The sequence below is a fragment of the Hermetia illucens genome, chromosome 4, assembly GCF_905115235.1.
Source record: "Hermetia illucens chromosome 4, iHerIll2.2.curated.20191125, whole genome shotgun sequence".
Classification (NCBI taxonomy): Eukaryota; Metazoa; Arthropoda; class Insecta; order Diptera; family Stratiomyidae; genus Hermetia; species Hermetia illucens.
The window spans coordinates 25,610,209-25,629,602 of NC_051852.1; the positions used below are offsets into that span (position 1 = coordinate 25,610,209).

The 19,394-nt window shown below is 42.4% G+C and overlaps 1 protein-coding gene across 2 annotated transcripts in view; it reads right to left on the reverse strand.

The window, feature by feature from the left end:
• The window catches only part of LOC119653797 (DENN domain-containing protein Crag), a 51,343-nt gene that overhangs the window by 17,128 nt on the left and 14,821 nt on the right, over positions 1–19,394 (reverse strand). For both annotated transcript variants that reach the window (XM_038058811.1, XM_038058809.1), the window contains exons 2-11: positions 4,770–5,083; positions 4,469–4,657; positions 4,123–4,373; positions 3,903–4,009; positions 3,689–3,839; positions 3,526–3,627; positions 3,293–3,462; positions 3,004–3,217; positions 2,618–2,941; positions 2,295–2,529 (exon numbers count right to left, since the gene is read on the reverse strand). In XM_038058811.1, the coding sequence (XP_037914739.1) occupies positions 2,295–2,529; positions 2,618–2,941; positions 3,004–3,217; positions 3,293–3,462; positions 3,526–3,627; positions 3,689–3,839; positions 3,903–4,009; positions 4,123–4,373; positions 4,469–4,657; positions 4,770–5,070 (2,044 nt within the window). In that variant the 5' untranslated portion in view covers positions 5,071–5,083. The remainder of the gene's footprint in view (positions 1–2,294; positions 2,530–2,617; positions 2,942–3,003; positions 3,218–3,292; positions 3,463–3,525; positions 3,628–3,688; positions 3,840–3,902; positions 4,010–4,122; positions 4,374–4,468; positions 4,658–4,769; positions 5,084–19,394) is intronic.

Consider the following 19,394-nt stretch of genomic DNA (forward strand, 5'->3'; position numbering starts at 1 on the left):
CCCTTTTCACAATGAGAGAGCTCGAAGAAGCGGTTCTCACTATGAAAAACAAGAAGGCACTAGGCCCTGATGGCTTCCGGGTGAAGTAAGAAATTTTTCCTTATCGCTGGAAAGTGGCCAGACTCGCGTTGATCAGTAAGGGTAAAGGAGATCCGGAGCTCCCATCTGCATACCAACCGCTGTGTATGCTTCACACGACCGGAAAAGTGCTTGAGAAGCACTCGCTGAAACAATCCGCGTTGCCGGGGACTTATCCCCAAGGCAGTTCGAGTTCAGAACAGGGAGATCCACAGTGGATGTTGTTATGGAGGTGGTAGATGCGGTTCATCGAGCCGAGGCAAACCGCCGCCGATCTCGACGGATAGTGCTCCTCATAACGCTTGATGTCAGAAATGCTTTCAATTCCGTAAGATGGACAGATATGCTAGGCATATTAGAAAACTCCTTTTACGTACCAAGATATCTCTTGCGGATATTGAGGGATTATCTGAAAGATCGCTTCCTGCTCTACGAGATACTAGAGGGCCAAAGGAGGATGGAAATCACGTCGGGAGTAGCACAGGGGTCCATCCTATGGCGGGACCTCTGCGACGCTATGATAGTCTGCTGAGACTCGATATGCCCGAAGAGTCGCGCCTGGTCGGTTATGCAGACGACGTTGCGGCACTTGTTACCGGACGCACTGTTGAACAGGCGCAGACTTGGCACATTGATGCGACGGGTAAGCGGATGGATGACTGCTCAGGATTTCAGCCTTGCGCTGGAAAAAACCGAAGTAGTCACCTTGACCAGAAGGAGAATCCCGACCCTGCGTCCCATATCGATCGGCGAGTTGACTATAGAGTCAAAACCAGCGGTTTAATACCTCGGCTTAATGCTCGACTCGAAGATGAGCTTCTTTGAGCAAATGAAAGCAGCAGCGGGCTGCGGCTAGAGTCGCGGCCTTGAGTTTGCTAATGACGAATGTCGGGCTTCTATATTCACTAGGAGACATCTCCTTATGGGAGCAATGCAGTCGATTCTGTCCTATGGCGCGGAGGTATGGGTTGATGCCCTTGACAAGGAGGTGCATCGTAAGTGCCTTGCTCAAGTGCAAAAGCGGGGAGCTTTGCGAGTGATGTCTGCTTATCGCACCCTCTCCGAACCGGCTATGATGATGATCGCGGGAGTGATCCCCATTGCCCCCCTTGGCAAGGAGCGCAAAGCCATCTACCGCCGTAAGGGCGAGAACTTAAGAGAGGTGATTGCCTGTGAAGAACGACAACGCACCCTTACCGAGTAGCAACTTTCTCGGCAAAATCAGCCAAGGGGCAGATGGACTGCGCGGCTTATCGACAATTTAAACTCGTGGATGAACCGAACGCACGGTGAGACTGATTACTTCTTTACCCAACTTCTAAGCGGGCATGGAGGTTTTCAGTCCTACCTGCAGAGGATTGGGAAGGCGCGATCTCCTGATTCTGTGTTCTGCAACGGAGTGGCGGACGACGCTGGACACACCTTTTTCTCTTGCGAGAGGTGGGACGAATTTCGTCAGCAGCTTTATGAAGACATAGGCGAGCTCCCTTCAGGCAACATTGTCAGAGAGATGCTGAAGAGCGCTGGCAGCTGGAATCGTATTGCGGATTATGTTCGAGATTTTCTTATTGCGAAGAAGATTGAACTCGACCGGCGAAGGGATGGAACGGTAAGGGGTTCCCTGAACTGCCACCTCTTTTTCTCCCCTCCCCTCCCTTTGGTGAAAGGAATTCCCTGACTTGAAGGTTCCCAATGCCGGAAGAGCGGAAGGGCTAGCCCGAAGTAATGTGTCAAATGGTTCCAGGCTAGTTTAATGATGAGAGGGAGGTGCTGCGGGAGTCCAACACTCTGTGCGTCTACCCTACTCTCAAAAAAAAACCTCAACTTAAAGGGCAGCAGTTATTTTCGGTTGGACTTTGTTTGCTGCTTTCTCCTAATTCAAAGCTGCTACATGACTCAGAAAATAAGCAACCACAGGTCGTCAGTACGGTCGAGATGTTTGAGGAATTATGTCATGGTTCAGTGAGCTCCTCTAAGTCCTTCGGCCAAGGCAAATATCCCAAGAAGAAAAATAGTATCAATGGATGTTTGGAACCCTAGCGGATTCTGTTTTGGGCATATTTTTTTTCTAGCACATTCAATCAACGACGAATATACCAACAAAATAATTTCAAACCAAACGAAATGTCCTTTCATAAATATCAAGGGTTGTATCCCACAAGAAAGTATTTTAAAATTAATTATTCACAAAAACAAGCAAAAAAATGGTTACTTACTTCCCGCACTAATACTATCCGGCGGCAAAATGAATTTCGTCCTCTCGCTACTATGTCCGGATTCCCAATCAACTAAACGAACATCTGACTGTGCATCATCATAAGCGCTAACTTTCTCCGTGCATTCATCAAAGAAAGCCAATCCATGATCGCCATCGGAAACGAACGATCGTTCTTCGATAAAACGAATAAACATTTGGGTTTTCATGAGAAGTTGGAAAAACTTATGATGTGCCTGTAGGAGATAAAATGCAAAAAAAAAATACAAAATTAGAAGCTTCAATCGATTAAGGATATACTGGGGAATGGGGAGGGATACTTACTTTATCACGCGATCTCAAAAATGCATTCAACTGAAACAAAGCATTCGGATCTGTCGCACCCACGGACGGTGCTTTCGATATAGGAACTAAATATTCACCATAGCCTCTCAGTATTGATGCCATGAAACGTAAAAAGGCCTCTTGGATTTGTTGCTCTAAACTCTGTTCTCGTTTCTTTCTCTTAAAATCACGATCTAAACTATTTTTCGAATCAATTCCTTGATTGGCTTGTAAATCCTCTAGATTTCGTAGTGTTTGCTTGAGAATGCGTGCTGCTCGTTTTGGCAGTAGTTTTGTGGTGAGATGTTTTTGAGCTTCACATATCTGAAAGATTTTTACAAGTTGCCGAAGGAGATGCATGAATACTTTGAACTTTTATGTCTTACGCTTATATTATTCGTATCTAAATCGATGCAAGTGACGTCCTGCGGCGGCTCGTATAGGTCGAAAAATCGTGAATCGACACCAATCAGGTATGGCACGGGAGCGTGCAGAACTTCCGCGAGACCAAGCGGGCACAGTGGTATGTAAGGACATTGCCATTTAAATGGGAATAATAGAGTGACAACAGCTTCCGCCACTGCTGTTAGCGTTGCGGGTCTTTTGAAAAAAGGACAAATTCAAATAAACTTGACGCCATCAACAGAGCTGGTTGGATAATCAATTGAAACTTACCTAAGGGAGTGAATTAAAATCTTTTGCTCTGTAAGTACTAAAAGTAAAACGTGTAAGCAATTTTCAGCTCCTAAATTGGACAAAAGATGACGGAACCCGGCCCCACTTCGTGGAAGTGGCGAATCTTCGGGTTGAGTTAATAATATCCGGTCATTGCTCTCGCTGGACATCTGAAACCAAGAATTATATTCTTATTTTCCTCGACTTCACTTAGAAATCGTCCGTAATTATACCTGTAAAAGAATGCTTGGGCTTGGGAATGGAACTTCCTCCAATAGTTGTGTGATATATCGTTCAATTGGAACCTGTAAACCATCCTTCTTTGTCGCCATGTGCTAGAGAGATTAAATGTTGTTCGGATTCTGTTTGATAAGCGAGAGGGAGGGCTGGGCTTACCTGTAAGTACTGTAGCCATCTCTCGAACGTATCACCGAATGAATAATGTGAAAGCAGACAGATTGCTTTGTTAACGTGCAATGAATGACTCTTACTGAATTCTTCATCCCATCCCAGTAGTTCTTTCTGGTTTTCCGTTAAATTCTCTTCGCTGAAATTCGTAAAATTGCGTATTAAATTTTAAAGCCCGCGAGATTGGCCGAAAGAGTCTTACTCAAAGTCTTCATAGAACGTCAATGCTGATCCATAGACCTTGTAGGTGCCGTCATTGACGGTCAGAACGAAAGTACTAAATACAGGATTAATTGCTTTTCGTTTGCTCTGAAAGTTGAAACAGAATCTTGAAATTCCTTTGTGAAAAAGTCCGTCAAAGCTTTTGGATCCCAGAATGAGTGTCTGTGATAAATTTTTAATCACAATTCGTGAAAACTCACCGATTCACTAATATGTGGCCACGCTTCCAGCGAGCTTCCCATCGGCAAACAGAATAGAGGCACACTTGGGCATAAATTTAAAGGAAAATCGTTATGATCAACGGTTGGGTATCTTAACAAAATTTCGGGCTGATAGCTAATCAATTTTGGACGGTTCATTGATTTCTTATAGCATAGATAGACGTCACTGCCGACAAGGCCTTTGTTCAATGTTTTCGGTATTTGACAAAAAGCGTGCGGTGGTCTTTCCCCTGTAAGAGAGCAACCGTTGGGCAAAGTCAATATTTCGGGAAGATGTTAAACAAACAAGCGTGACGAAGTCGTTTTTCTTGTTAACTGGACTAACCTTTTGATGCGATTATAATACAAAGCTCCGTCACGACCAATTCATTGCATGGCATATCACTTGAAGCGCGTCGATACGTTATGAATATCTTCGCTGATGAGTTGTTCACATTGGCGACCCGATTGCCGGGTGTTTCCGTAACCATCTCTGCATCAGGCATAATACGTTCCGCGCCATCATACATAACCCCTGGAAAGATTCAAGTCATCAAAAACTCAGTAAATTGAATGAAAGTGAATCGCAGAAGCAATCCACCCGTCGTACATGCAATCTAGACATATAAAAACATAAATCGTCTTACCAATATCAACTAAAGGCGGTCTATCCTTGCCCCGTCTAAAGTAAATGTAGCATGGTGTCGTACGAACCGAACCGTAATTTAAATCGGCATGCAATCCGGTTGGAGTATATTCAAGGATTTGATGTCCTTCAGGGATCTTCTCGCCCAAATCAGGAAAGAACACGCCAATATCGGTAATTGGATCTATGGAATTTGCTGCACGTAAATGTCCTGAGTCGTTGAATATACTCTCTTGTAAGAGTTGGGGATTTTCGGGCATGCCAGCCACCACGAAATAATCGGCTACACGTTTTTCATCCATTTTTTATTGATATCTGGAAATAGTGTAAAATAAAATGGGAAAGTGTAAATGCCTTGTGTTTTGGGAATTAATGATAGGTTGTGATGTTTTTTCGGGGAAAAAAGGAAAGTCATTTCGTCGAGACGGAGAAGAAATTGCGGAAAATAGAATGCCATTTAAAGTCTGAAAGGTTCAGGACAATTATTGGGTAATCATAGAAATTGGTCGATTGTACCTTTGGTTAACTTGAGGTTGGGAAGTAAAAGATAATATCGGGAAGGACTTTCCTGGAGTAGGGTTGCGGAATTATACGTCTGAAATATAGACAGGTGAATCAGATAGCCATTGTCTGAAAGTCTTATATGCAGGGCGGTAGGGAGAAATTCCGGGCCCTGGATGAAAATCCATTTTTTCATATAATGTGATGATGAGCAATCAAATGTCCTGAAGGAAAGTTATAAATTTTTTAATTTAATTTGGTTCGCAAAGCGGCAGGATGTTTTGAAATCGGAGTTATCGTGTAGGGTTAGGCGGAGAAAACGGAAGAAATCATCCACGCCTCATATATTAGATCCCCTGATACATCTATCTAAATGGTTTTCTGCCTGCGATCTTTGCAGATTTTTGCGAATTTTAAATCTAAGAGCACTTCTTGAAGACTGAGAGTGTGTGCATTCTTCGGCAAACAAGGCCCTGCCGAGTTATCTTCATCTTAAGACTGAGCCAGCCAGGCAACCGCATCTGGGGTACATGTCCATCTCATCCTTGCAACGAACAAAAAAGTCTATCATTCCAATTTTCTCCCGGGGATACTCGTAATTTAGGGACCAATATTTTCTTAGAAACCCTAGTGGTATTTTCATGTCTTCCTTCCTTAAGAAACCTCAAAATTTTCTCCCTAGTGGCCTCAGGTTCTTTCACAAAGGATTTCGCCTATCGTCATGAATTATATTCTCTATTTGACCCGCATGAACCGTTGCAAGTTTAATCTTCAGATCAAATTTAATAGGAAAGCTCCTGACCGCTAATTCCAGTTCTGTTCCTACCATTGTTACATCAAACTGTTGACTATCCTTGCCTGTTCGGATGAAGGCAGTTTGTACGTCTCGGTGCGTTCTTCCCATTATGTCGATATCGTCAGCATAGGCCAGTAGTTGGGTTGACTTAAAAAGAATCTACCTCTTACATTTACCTCAGTATCACGAATCACTTTCTCGAAGGCCAAGTTAAAGAGGACGCATGATAGGGCATCTCCTTGTCGTAGACCGTTGTTGATGTCGAATGGTCTTGAGAGTGATCCTGCTGCTTTTATCTGGTCACGTACATTGGTCAGGGTCAGCGTAGTCAGCTTCTGACCGCAAATGCCAGCTCTGTTTTCACCATTGTTACATCAGACCTTTGACGACCCAACCTAACAACATCCTCATTACCAAAGAGGATTGAGCGCCTACGCGCTGGCTTCATATGATATTGGCATTTAGTGCTGAAAACGCCGATTGATTGTCAGAACAGATTCGAATGGTACGGCTCTACCAGTAAAATTTATCATTATCATCAACGGCGCAGCAACCAGTCTAGGTCTGCCTTAATAAGGACTCCCAAACATCCTGGTTTTGCGCCGAGATCCACCAATTCAATATCCCTAAAAGCTGTCTAACGTTCTGGTCTATGCCGTCGTTCCATCTCTCTCTTCCTACCATAAATACTGCCCTTATAGACATTCCGGGTTGGATCATCCTCATCCATACGAATTAAGTGACCCACTCACCGCAACCTATTGAGCCGGATTTTGATCACAACCAGACGGTCATGTGATCACTAACAATTTTCGTCGTTACATAGGCTACGGAATCGCCCCCCAGGATCAGTATAGTCAGTCTTATCAATTTCTACCTTAACTTAACTACTTTTTTGCGACGGGACTGAATATGTTTGTAGCCGTATCAATGACAACGTTCTTGAGGTGGGTGTGAAGATAATTTGCCGATGTATCATTTTCAGGACCTCTGTTAACTACGATCATTGCTGCACCCATTTCTCTCTTGCAGATTTTACGGGGGGCTGTCTTGAGTGTTCACTCTCACCTGATTGTCATAAGGGATACAAGGCGCTGTTATTATTCCCGAAGCACCAACGAGATAGTGATCTATTCATTCCAATTTGATCCCTCTATATGTTCTGACATTCATCAAGGCTGAGAGGTGACGGCGTTTAATTAACACGTGGTGAATTTGGCTGAAAGTGGTCCCGTCTGCAGAAGCTCACATTTGCTTGCGGACCGCTTTCTATGGAAACCAAATACTTCCAACAACTAATTCGTGCGGAAATACTAATTGAATAATCCGCAGTCCGTTATTATTGGTATTTTCATTTAAGCTATAGGAGCCAATACATCGCCTAAATACGGGCCCCACCCCTACTTGGCTATTAAAATCTCCAAGTATGATTGTGATATACCTATGACGGGTTCGAGGGTCGGTTATACTACTTCGAAGACGGTATCCTTGTCCGAATCTGCGGTTTCCTCTGTAGGGGCGTGAACGTTAATGTGACATTCTTTCCCTACCAGTAAAATTAGATAGCAGGAATATGGTTTTTCGAGGACTTGGGCCAGTTCCATGAGCGAGTTCTCTGGAGCTTTGGTACATTCAATAAATCGCGTTGATATAATTGAAATGTGTCTTGTTAGATTATTTCTCGATCGAAGAAGATATTTCAAATGGATACAGGTCTCGTAACCATTGAAAAATTCTAGGTTTGTTTGAGGTTAATAATAATAATAATTCTGCCATATGCAGTCGGATACGACGGTATGGCGAAAGTTACTCCAGACGTGCCCAGAATGTGATACACGCGAGGAACCAGCGGAGCTTTTTCAGATCTCTCGACGAATCCCAACAGAGCGTCCAGACAGTGCAGTTTCCGGTAACGGAAGCGAAAGAATATTGGGGTGGACTTTGAGAGTTACCCGCCCAGCATGCTGAGTGGATCACCGCCGAAGGCACCCGCCATGCCAATACGCCTGGCATGAATTTTGCGGAAGCTACCGAAGAGGAAGTTCGACGAGCCATAAACAGCTCGAAGAACGGGAGGGGTCCAGGTGTGAATCGGGTGCAGAATTTCTGATATAAGAAATTTACCAGCGTACACAGTCGGTTGACACGCAGTAGAAATGAGGTCATGAGTCGGCCGGAGAAATTTCCACCCTTCCTCACTGCGGGGATTACCTACGTTATCCCTAAGAAGGACACGGTGCAGGACCGTGCTAATACCTCAGAGTCCATTCGTATACGGAGGGGCATCTTCCAGGGGGACTCATTGAGTCCCCTTTGGTTTTGTATAGCACTAAACCCCCTTTCATGGCTACTGACTGATGCTAGAGGGCATGGTTTTGCAATAAAGTATGGCCTACGTGCTAAGCTGGGACTGACGACCATCTTAGAAGTCTGTTGCGAATAATAGACATGTTCAGCCATGATATTCATGTCTAATATATTATTAGACAACTGTCGAATCCAAGCCATCCCGGGTATAGCATTGGTGACCCCCACATCGAAGCTATGACCGAGACAGACTTCTACAAGTACCTAGGAATTCTGCAAGGAACCCATACTCGAGTTGGTGATCTGAAGGATGCTCTGCTGTCCGAATTCCGGCAACGTGTAAAGTTGGTGTTGAAATCGAATCGGTCGGGGAAGAATAAAATAAGCGCGTTGAATGTATTCGCTATCCCTTCACTGGCTTATGCATTCGGAATATTGCCGTGAACGAAGACCGATCTGGAAAACGTCCAGCGGCGGATATGGACCGATCACACCGACTACCACTAATAAGCAGTGCACGCGAAGGAATACTAAGTTATCAAGAAACACAAAAGGAACATAAAATTGCTTGAGGCTTGTACCGCTCAATGATCTCTCGCTATTACGATTTACTCGAAGATCATGCATGAGGAACTGATTCGATACTCGTCGCAACCCTTCCTGACGACGCTCAAGAAATAGCTTATCATGATTCATACCGAAAATCGGGGGATGATCTTTGATGAGTCTTTGAAATAAGGTGAACCGCGGAGTATGAATTAAAGTAGACAAAAACATGTCGAACATTATGATTTGCGAAGCAGTTTTGAAACACTCTGATCAACTTTTTGTTTGAGGATTAAGGCAATCCAAAGTCCAAATCTTGACAACAGACTGGACCAATTGGGAAGCAAACTACTTCTCCTGAAGAAGCCTCTGATGAGTTAGTTACTTTTGCCCAAGACGAAACCGTCAGTCATCTTCTTGAATTACTTGGGTGTTTAACCCAAATATAGAGGTCCATGGACCACAAACTTGGTCGGTTCCGTCATCAAGTCGAGGTGGACTCAAGATTCCCACAATCCTTAAACAAAAAATTGAATTCGGACTAGTTTAGGTTTGGATCCAAGGTGATTTTCATTTGAATATAATTCGCACTAATGCCATGTTTGCGATTATATGTGAACGAAGCCGATAATCGCCTGTAGCCACTTTCGCTCAGAGGTAAGTTGTCTCTGCCCTGGACGAAACCGTCAATCGCCACTCTGATCCAGTTGGATGAATTATCTTAGCTTCATCCTTTCCCTCTCCTTTCACTGCTGAATCCATTTGAAGACCCTGGATGTAACCTTCGATGACAAACTTTGTTTCAGCTCGCCCTTCATTGAAATCATTAATCCACCTTTCAAAATGTCTGGTTTTATCCTACGTTCCTCTTCATACTTTATTTCAATTAAGCCATCGGTAACACTTTTAAACCTCCTAGACCCTCTTTTTGAAAAAGAACCATCCTTGTGTGGAGTATCCGTCACGACTCCATACCGCCAATCTCGCTTCCCTGCAGCAACGCCTTATCTTCCATGATATGTGTACTTTTTTCAAACTCTGTAATTGCCTGATGGACTGCTCTGACAACAACATTTCCGCATTATCTCTCGTAGTACACGTAGTGCGGATATTTTTGACGCCCTCTTCGCGGAGTTCGACATCTACTTTCAGTCCCCGATCCTGGGACTATGGCGATTTAAGTCCTTTGGCTCTGTCTCCTTAAGGGTAAGTTATGCCATTTACTTGCTCCTCCCTCTGAGCACAATATGTAACTAAATAAACATCGACGTTCAATGAACTGATAATTCGGCCATGTATATTCGCGAAGAAGAAATAAACAAGAGTTAAAGTTGTTAAAGGATGACGCATGCAATTACTACGGACAATAATGTAGCCCTGATCACTATTAGCGAAGAGAAGAACACTATGTTCTCAGCAGTTAGAAAACTAAAACAAAAGACTAACTTCTCCGATAATGCAGAAATAAGTTTTTTATTTCTCATATGCCGATATTTCGGGACCAGTTACCCTCTTCCTAGGTGAGTTATAAAAAACAATATGCGATGCCCGCCCAATGACAAAAGACTTCCTTTGGTAAAGCGGTGGCCGACATGGTTATTTTCGATAACGTGTACATCATTTGAAAGAGAGCAGCTAATGTCAAGGGGAAAGGGACTAGAGATATTCGCACTCAATGAACTAAAGACGTTTGACTTATTTCATATATTTCAGGAACAGGACAAGTAAGCTCATATCTGCCGCTACCAAATACTGGGTTGAACTCGAGAGAAAAGTGCAGGCCGCGAACAAGGTGGAACTCTTTTCAGAGTTAACATTGGACCGATAAGGCTAAAGCACGAACAGGAAGTCAACTCCGGTAATATTAGGGGAAGACGGTACACTACAACTATCAAAGGGGCAGAATTACCATAATACTATTATTATTGAAATTTAAGAGATAGTTTGATCATAGTGAGATTAATTATATAAATGGATCAACAGAATAATCAAAAGAACCAGTTATACATCAGTATTTGTCCCGGTCACTAGTGGAGTTGGTCGTACCTTTTCTCTCGGTCAAAGTCCTGATTTAGATGGAATCGTGAGGCTATCAGCGTATCAAGCCATCGTTGTTTCGGCCGTTCTTTGATCGTTTCCCATAAGCTCCGATGAAGGGACCAATATTATAAACCGAGTTCTCGTCAGCGCGAATTGCATGTCCATACTATCTAAAACGCTTCTATCGCAATTTCCCCCCAATTCATGCAACCCAATGTCGATCGCAGATGCCCTAATTCCGGCTCTGATCATGGCGTGTTATGCCATTGGTCTAACGCAATATGTTCGCCTTCATTACTGCGAGGCGCCGTTCATTGTCTTTTATAGTCGGCAAACACTTAGAATTATAGAGAGCGACAGGAAGAATGACTTTGCGCAAACCTTTATTGATAAATAAAATACTATGCTACCAATCGGCAACGATAATATCTAAGCAAAATACGATGTTTCGCTTCAAAGTTGATAACGACAATATCGGTGAAATTCAGTTGTTGTCCTTGACCAAAATTCGGAATCGATTAAATTATACAGCCTCGCTATCTTCAGACTATGATGTGCTTCAAAGTTCAATGAGTTCAGTTTGACGTAGTTAATTTTGTTTTTCATGCTCTTACGTAGGCCGTTCTGGTTTTCTAAGTTGCTGCCCCTTTTAATGACCCAACCCCTCTAATTCGAGAGCTACTGAATCCTTGCCATATAATTTCACTGATTCTAATTATCTTTGCAACTTTTTTGCTGGACGGAGTTACTTTATCAGATTTTTTATAACTTTTTTTTTTGCGGAAATGGAAGGCCTTATCCTAAACGGAATTATCGAGCGGTTAGATGAGACAAACCCCTTTCTTATCAGGTTTACGCGTGGCTCACGCCCGCCTTTAAAAAAATACTATTCATTGGACTTTCCACGATAAATTCATCTTTCCGAAAACACAAATGAATCGCAACACAATCTTTATGATATGACGTGATTCAATTCGCAAAGTCCTCATCTGATAACGACAGTTTTAACTTTCAATTAGAAACTGATAAGGCGCCATAATAATGCATTACCTGCGAAAATTATATTACGAAGCGTTTCGAAGCATTTCATAAATACAATAAAAATAAAAATAAATGGACTTATTGCTGACATTCACACTGATATCGAGCTTTAGAAGATAATCTTAATCGCAACATTGATATCGTAATAAAAGATAAATAGCAGAATCTCTACCAAGAAATTGATAGTATTCACTCATGCCTTTTCCGTCCCGCAAAAATGATTTCAATCGAATTGATAATGTTCGAATGAGATTTTCCCGGAAAGGAAGGCACTAAACTGTATGCTTTCCTCAAATTTCAGAAGTTGGAAGCAGTGCTCGAATTTGTCAAGTCCTTCAAACGGAAGCTCATAAGCATTTGAAAAACGCTTCCATATGAATGGATCCCTGCTTATGGCCCAATATCCAACTTTTGAGATTTGAGTGGAAAATTCACTTCTGATGGAAAATCGAAATTCGACACAGCACGGTCGGTAAGGTCATTGGATTTCTAGAGGCTCTCCCCAAGAACTCAAAGTGACGAGCCCCAAAACCAATTCTTGCCATGATAGCTGTTCGATTTTTTTCTCCCATCCAATCATAATTTTGCAATGAGGAATTTTCCTCGCTCACTTAATATTTTATGGTCCCGCCAATGGATTGACACAGCTCGTTTCACATTTAAATTGGACAATTGACCTATTTGAAAATGTTAGTGGTTCCCATATGAAATACTTATCAGGACAAAGTTCAATGCGATTTCGACACCGGGGATGATAAACGGAGTCGAGTTTTGTTGTTGAAAGGGATTTCAATGAGGGTGAGAAAAGAGCCATTGACACTCATTAGTTAATTCATCAGCTATTTGTGGATGTCTGAGATACTTCGAGATACTGGTCAAGTCTTGCTTTATTTTTATGGGAAATAGTCGCATGCGTGGACCTAGATTAAGCCAAATTATCTATGAAACTTTCGTCTGAAACAGAAGACTCCTCTTTCGTCCCCCCTTTTATAGCTGGCACCATGCTACCATTAAACGATTTATTTATTCGCACATGTTATCTCAGAACGTAACAGCCTCATTGCATTGAGTTACATAAAACCCGCACATATTGTATCTGGGTCTCACTGTCCATGCTCCGTAATGTCAGGCCATGATACAGACAGTAAACAACCACATGAAATCGGAGCCTCTTCAGCGACAACTTCTTTATTGTCACATTCAACTCCGTATACGTACTTTCATAAAAGTAGAGTAAATATATCGCGTTGTGAGCAGAACAGCAAAAAAAACGACTCCATTATTGTTCTGTACGAGTAGCAATGGATGATACTTGTCTTGCATGTTTCGTCGTTTCGATGTCCACAATATCAACTTTCTGAGGGAATTGTTGTGCCTCGCCACTTAATGGATTTAATATGAAATCCCATTAATTTTTAATTCCTTCAGTTATTTAGACGGACGGCCAAGCAGGCAAGTGTGCTTTCTTCCCAGTCTAGTGAGGGTGTGTTTTTGATTGTGGTGCATTTAAAAGAAGTCAGAGCGAGGACATATCAAATGTAATAATCTAAAAATAGTCCTGAATGGACTGTTTATGGGACGGGGAGGAAAATGTTTTCTCGAGCTGACTTATGCCAGTGTCAACTGCGGGGAAAGTAATGGATATATAATTCCATGATGATGTGAAAGTTTTTCAAAAAGCAGCACTGGTTGATGCGCTGCTGAAAATATCAAGACGAGATTGGCTGACAATGTTAACATCCATCAAGATTACTTTGGCAAGAGAGTGGAAGTGAACCGACAGAGTGGCGTCGGAAATCTTATAGCCACTGAAGCTTTTATCCACCACTCAACGCCAATGAATGTTCACAAGATTGCACTGGATGTCAGAGATTGCATCCTTGTAAGCCTGTTCGCCCACGAACACAGATATACAGAAAAGGCATATTAATGATCCCTTAATGCTGTCTTGTCGTTACTGGAGATCTATGATTGCTTGACAGATAGTCAAGTAAATCTACGAGCTCTAACCCTTCCACGCTCATAAGGCCGCGATGCACTTGGCTTTACATCAGTCTAAATTTGACTGCGATGTTATAAAGGATTATGGATAGTCCCCTAACCGACATTGGTGTATTCAGAAAGGGACAAACAGAGGGCAACGCTCTCTTATGTATACGGTTGCCCTTCACCCTTAGGTTGGATATAGTGCGTCAACCACGTCTAAGCGTTTTGCGATTACCTGAAATGAATTTCAGCTCCTCACGACTACCCGAAACGCTCGCACTCCTCCTCTACTGTTCTGCATCAAGAGCCCTTGGGGCGACCTATTTCGTCGGCCATCTTGGGAGAGTGGATCCCACTGCATGGTGTGGCCCGCAATGCAACTGCCACTCCTCCTTAATGCATGACCTATCCACTGCCAGTTCCGTTTTTCGGTTGCATCGCATACGAGTGCCAAGCTAGTGCGCCGATCAAGTTCTTCGTTTTAGATAGCGTCAGGTCTGCGTAATCTAATGGTACGACGCAGAGAGGCATTGTTGAAAACTTGGAGCTTTTGAATAACAATGAAGTTCACAACACAAGCACAGAATAGGCTCAACCTGATCTTGGTGTTGAGATAACTGCATTTCCATTTCATTTTAGACGAGGCAGCGAAAGCGTATTCAGCACTGCGTCGGGTAACATCTAGGTCGGTGCCACCGTCGGCAGAAACCACGCTTCTTAGATATACAAATTGATTGACGCCTTTGATGCTTTGCCCATTAATGCAGATAGGGAGAGTGTAATGACTTGTCAGACTGAGGACCTTTGTTTTGTTCGTCTATATCATCAGCCCAATCTTACTTGCCTATCTATCCAAATCCAGAGCCATTTGGCCAAAGTCCATGACTCGATAAGAGAGCAAACATATGTCATCAGCGTAGTCGAGGTATTTGAGGAAGAATGTCATCGTCTATTTAATTCCTCCACTTCCTCCGGACAAGCAGCATGAGGAACGTCATCGATAACAAGAAGAAATAATATCGGTGTTAAAAACGTCCAAATCTTTGAATTAACCTCCATTCGGTGGCAAAAGATCAGTGAATAGATTTCAAGGCTGTATCCCTAGTAGCAAATCAAAGACTAAGTGACTGAGAGAACCTCCTCGTGGTATCATCAGGAAACTTATTTTTATCCGATACGCTAGTCAAGGCTAGTTACCATAGTATGGACACAATGAGAAATACTGCCCTCGACGATCTTTAATCGATGAACTACAGGACTTGAATATATAGATAAATGTTTAACCCGGGGAAAGCAGTATTCATAAGATATAGGCAGTAAATGCAAGATACCCTGGGCTGCCAGATATGTTTTAGTTGTCGTCTAGATAGTATTCGACATGGTAGAAGTTTAGATAGACTTCGGTCCCAGCAGTAAAATTGGGAGACCTTCATCCTTCATAAACTGTGATCCGAACTACCTTTTTTCGTACCAAAACGATGAGTGTCCAGTGAATCGCCTATTTTAGGCCATGGAATGTCGACAAACTGTTAAGAAAAGAAAAGTCTCTTCAGCGAAGAAAACCGAGCGTACGATGGTCAGTCGTTCCAATATCAGCAAGAATAGAAGAATCTACTAATGGAAACTACGAACACTAGGTCAATGTCAGCAAAAAAAGCAGAAAAAGACAAAGGGAACATCTGTGGCCTTTTGGTATGTCAGGCTACTCACTTTAATACTTTAATGCGATACTGTCATTCTACGATGGGAAAATCTACACGAAAAACGCAAATTTGACCTATCAAAAATGTGTTAATCATAGGAGGATTTGCATCAAACTTTCTAGTAATGTTCACGGTATCAATAATTTCTGTTTTTCAAGTTGATGACAGCGGAGAAAGGAGGGGTTAGTATTACATTATTGATTGTGTGCATTAATTCCACCCGTTATCCAATAGATAGTTACCACATCTTATCCAATAGATAGTTACCACATCTATTGGATAACTGGTGAGTGATTAGCGATAGATAGTAATAGTAGTGATTTCATTGGAAAATACTTTGGCAGTACTTTTATATGAAAGTATTTTTGACAAGTTGTCAAACACAGTATTTGACATTGGTCTGATGTGAGAAGTATTTCGTTTGTCGCATTGAAAATGGAAAATTTTGTGCTAAAAAAGTATTTGCGGGAAGCATTACTCATCGTTTACTTGTTGAAGCTTACGGTGAACATGCTGCAGACGATAGAAGATGGGTTAGACAGACCAAAGGTGTTTATGACGCAGCAAGCCTCCTAATTTTTTCAGATTTTTCAGTTGTGTAGTTTCTAAGAATGGGTCAGTGAAAGAAATGATCATTTTCGACTCCCGTACTCCACACCTTTCCAACAAATGTCAAAACTAAGATCGACTTCGGAAAGTACTAACCAAGACCTTTCATTTGATACCCTATATAACCATATTTGATAAATAAAAATTTACACCCCGGTTTTGCATGTATGGGGACCCCCAACCCCTAGCGCTCTAACCGTTTGAGCCACCCGGACTTATGGATTTGAATAAAAAATTATGACACCTTTGAGAGAGAGGAGAAAGCAAGAAAGGTACCCTAAGCTTGAAATGAATATAAAGAAATGAACCTAAGAAACTAAATTACAGAACATTGCAACACCGATATAGCCTATATTGTGAACAGATATCGAAATCGACGAAGGCTACCCCTATACTACCTTTGCTATATATTATAATATGTTAGATCGTTGGGATGTAAACATCGTATTAAAAAAACAATATTGTAAAAGCCTTCGAATCCGAAAAAAATAGTTTACCCCCAAAAGATGACGTTAAGAATTAATTTTTGAAAATCCCCCCTCAACCAAGAGATACCGTATCTACCAAAGCAAATGTTAATCCGAAGGTGCCAAGCCTAAGTCGTATAGCGGGTGAGGTAGCACTTCCCAGCCCAATTCGTCTATTTTCTACTAGATGATATTCGCGAGTGATATCTGGTCGCGTAAATATGCTCTGTGACCCTAAGCCCTAAACACAACATAATTCTTTTCCTGAATGTTCTGTTTAGAAATCTGTCAACCACCGTTGTTGTCTACTCTTGTTGTCAAAGGGGTATTTACTTTTCGTCCGACGGCCCGGAAATCGCTATTGCTAATGAGGTCACTCGTACTGCATTGTTTGAATCAATGGAATAATGCAGCCCTGATTTTCGATACCGATTTGTCTTTTTTTAGTTTTCTTCAAAATGGCCCAATGGTAAACAAAAGTATATCAAAAGAACGCCTATAATCACAATTGTGGAAGAAGGCCTAGTCACAGAACGACACCTCAGGTTATATGTAAAAAACGAGTTGAAATGCGTTAGGGAGGGTTGGATCAAGTGGAATTCTGAAGAACTTAGAATAAAGCTCGATATTTAGGATGCATGATTGATGACACCAAAATAGTAGCTATCAGATCTTAGGAGACGCGAAGGTTATGGAGAGACCTCAGAGAGGATAGAACGTTCCCATCAAAAGAGTAGGAAAAGGGAGTTGACACGGTTCTGAGCAAGTAATACATCAAATGATGAACGTTCAGTGTTAATACAGAACACCCGTACACCAAAGTGCCAATGCCAAACTTAAAGGAGGAGCAATCCATTGAATAGAAGAGATAAAGGAAAGTCCTCATGGGCAGGAAATGAAAGAAGGAAATTGATTGATGAAAAATAAAAATAATACAGTGTCTACAATCAAACCCTGTATCTACAGAATTAGTTAGGGAAATCGACGTAGGTCAAATGACGGGAGGATAATGCTTCCCTGACCTGCTTCTGAAAGAGTTAAATTCAATGGCAACATCTACAGTTGATATGCCCATCCTAGTCCAACGGTGGCGCAAGCTCATATTAGTTAGTATGATATTGTACCAGAGATAGATGTCGAGATCAAAGCTGTGAAATAATTTCTGGTGACTTCAACGTGTGGGCTCTGGAAGTCCGTTGGCGATCTTCTATTTGAGTGTTAGTTATTATTACCGAATATCAGATAGAAGTCAGATGTGCATCGACAATTGGTCTGTATCTATTGACGCTGCACTTGGCCACCCCGACTACTAACTCAAATAAAAAGAGATTATTTGACTATAAAGGAGACAGGAGATCAAGAAATAGGGAGTGGATACAGATGAAAAATGATCACGAGGGTGCTCATAGGCGAATTGGGGAGAGTTGGAAACCAAATCAAGAAGTTTTAATGTTAGTAAAGGGAGGAGTTGACAAGGGTAAACAATTGTAGATATCTAACCAAAATATAGTGTGTTGAATTGCTGCCGTTGTGTTTGGCACCTAATTAAATAGAGTTTGCAAAAAAACGTAGACTGATGAGGTCAGAACAATCTTTGACTCCACCGGAATGGCGAAATTTTCGTCAAGATTTATATTTAGTTCGAGCACCTTCGCATATTTTTATGCTGTGGTAGGTAGCGTGTTCGCATAGACCAATGTGAGATAGGGAAACAAAACAGATAAGCAGATTTTCTAGAATATCAAGAGAAATGGAGGCTGCGGCTGGATAGATTCTGCAGAACACAATTCGATTGTAAAGGCTAAAGAGCTATTAAGAACCAATGGAATCAGCATAGTTGACATTAAATTTAGATTTCTTTCGGTGCAGTGTAGATTTGAACGATCCATTGCAAAATCTAAAAAATAGTGATCGTCAGGAATTTTGACAAGCCAAATCCAGATTGAGAAAGGTAGTAGTGATGAAATTGAATTGTTAAGAACAACGTAAGTGCCTATAGGGGTGGTAGGGAGAGACTACATTCCATAGTAATCTGGCTGACCTTTTGTAGGAGTGTCCGAACACGAGCGTCAGTAATGTCCTCCAAGATTACGGAAAGGCTGTTACTTGGGTGTGACCTTTCTGCAGTCCACCAGCAATCCATAGTGACACAAGAAGTCTGCATCTAAAATCGGAAAGCCGACATCGACTAGGATGAACCGCCACGAAAACGCTCTACGCAAGCTAAGACTCACGTCCACTTGCCTGTACCTGTAGGTATTTATTTGTGAGGAGTTCGTTGCTGCGAGTTTCAAATTTTGTGGTGTCGAGGCACGGGAAGAACCGAAACCTCCGCGCCGGTATCCACAAGGTAGCTGCGCCTGCTGAGAGGGTCTTGGATAGTGAAGCGACGTGGCGCTGCGTTCTGGGTGGCCGTCGCCAGGACCCCCGCGAACCTAGTTTTTTGTATAGGTCGCGAAGTAACACGGTAGTCCGGACGACCGGACCCGAACCCGAGCGGCCTTTTCGGGGTGGACCGTGAGCGAGCTCACGACCTACCACCCGAACGCTTAGCGTTCCACGTCGCTCTCATTTCGGCCATGCTTGCAACAAGAGCGGCCATTTCGCGTTTTAATGTGTATTCCTCGGTG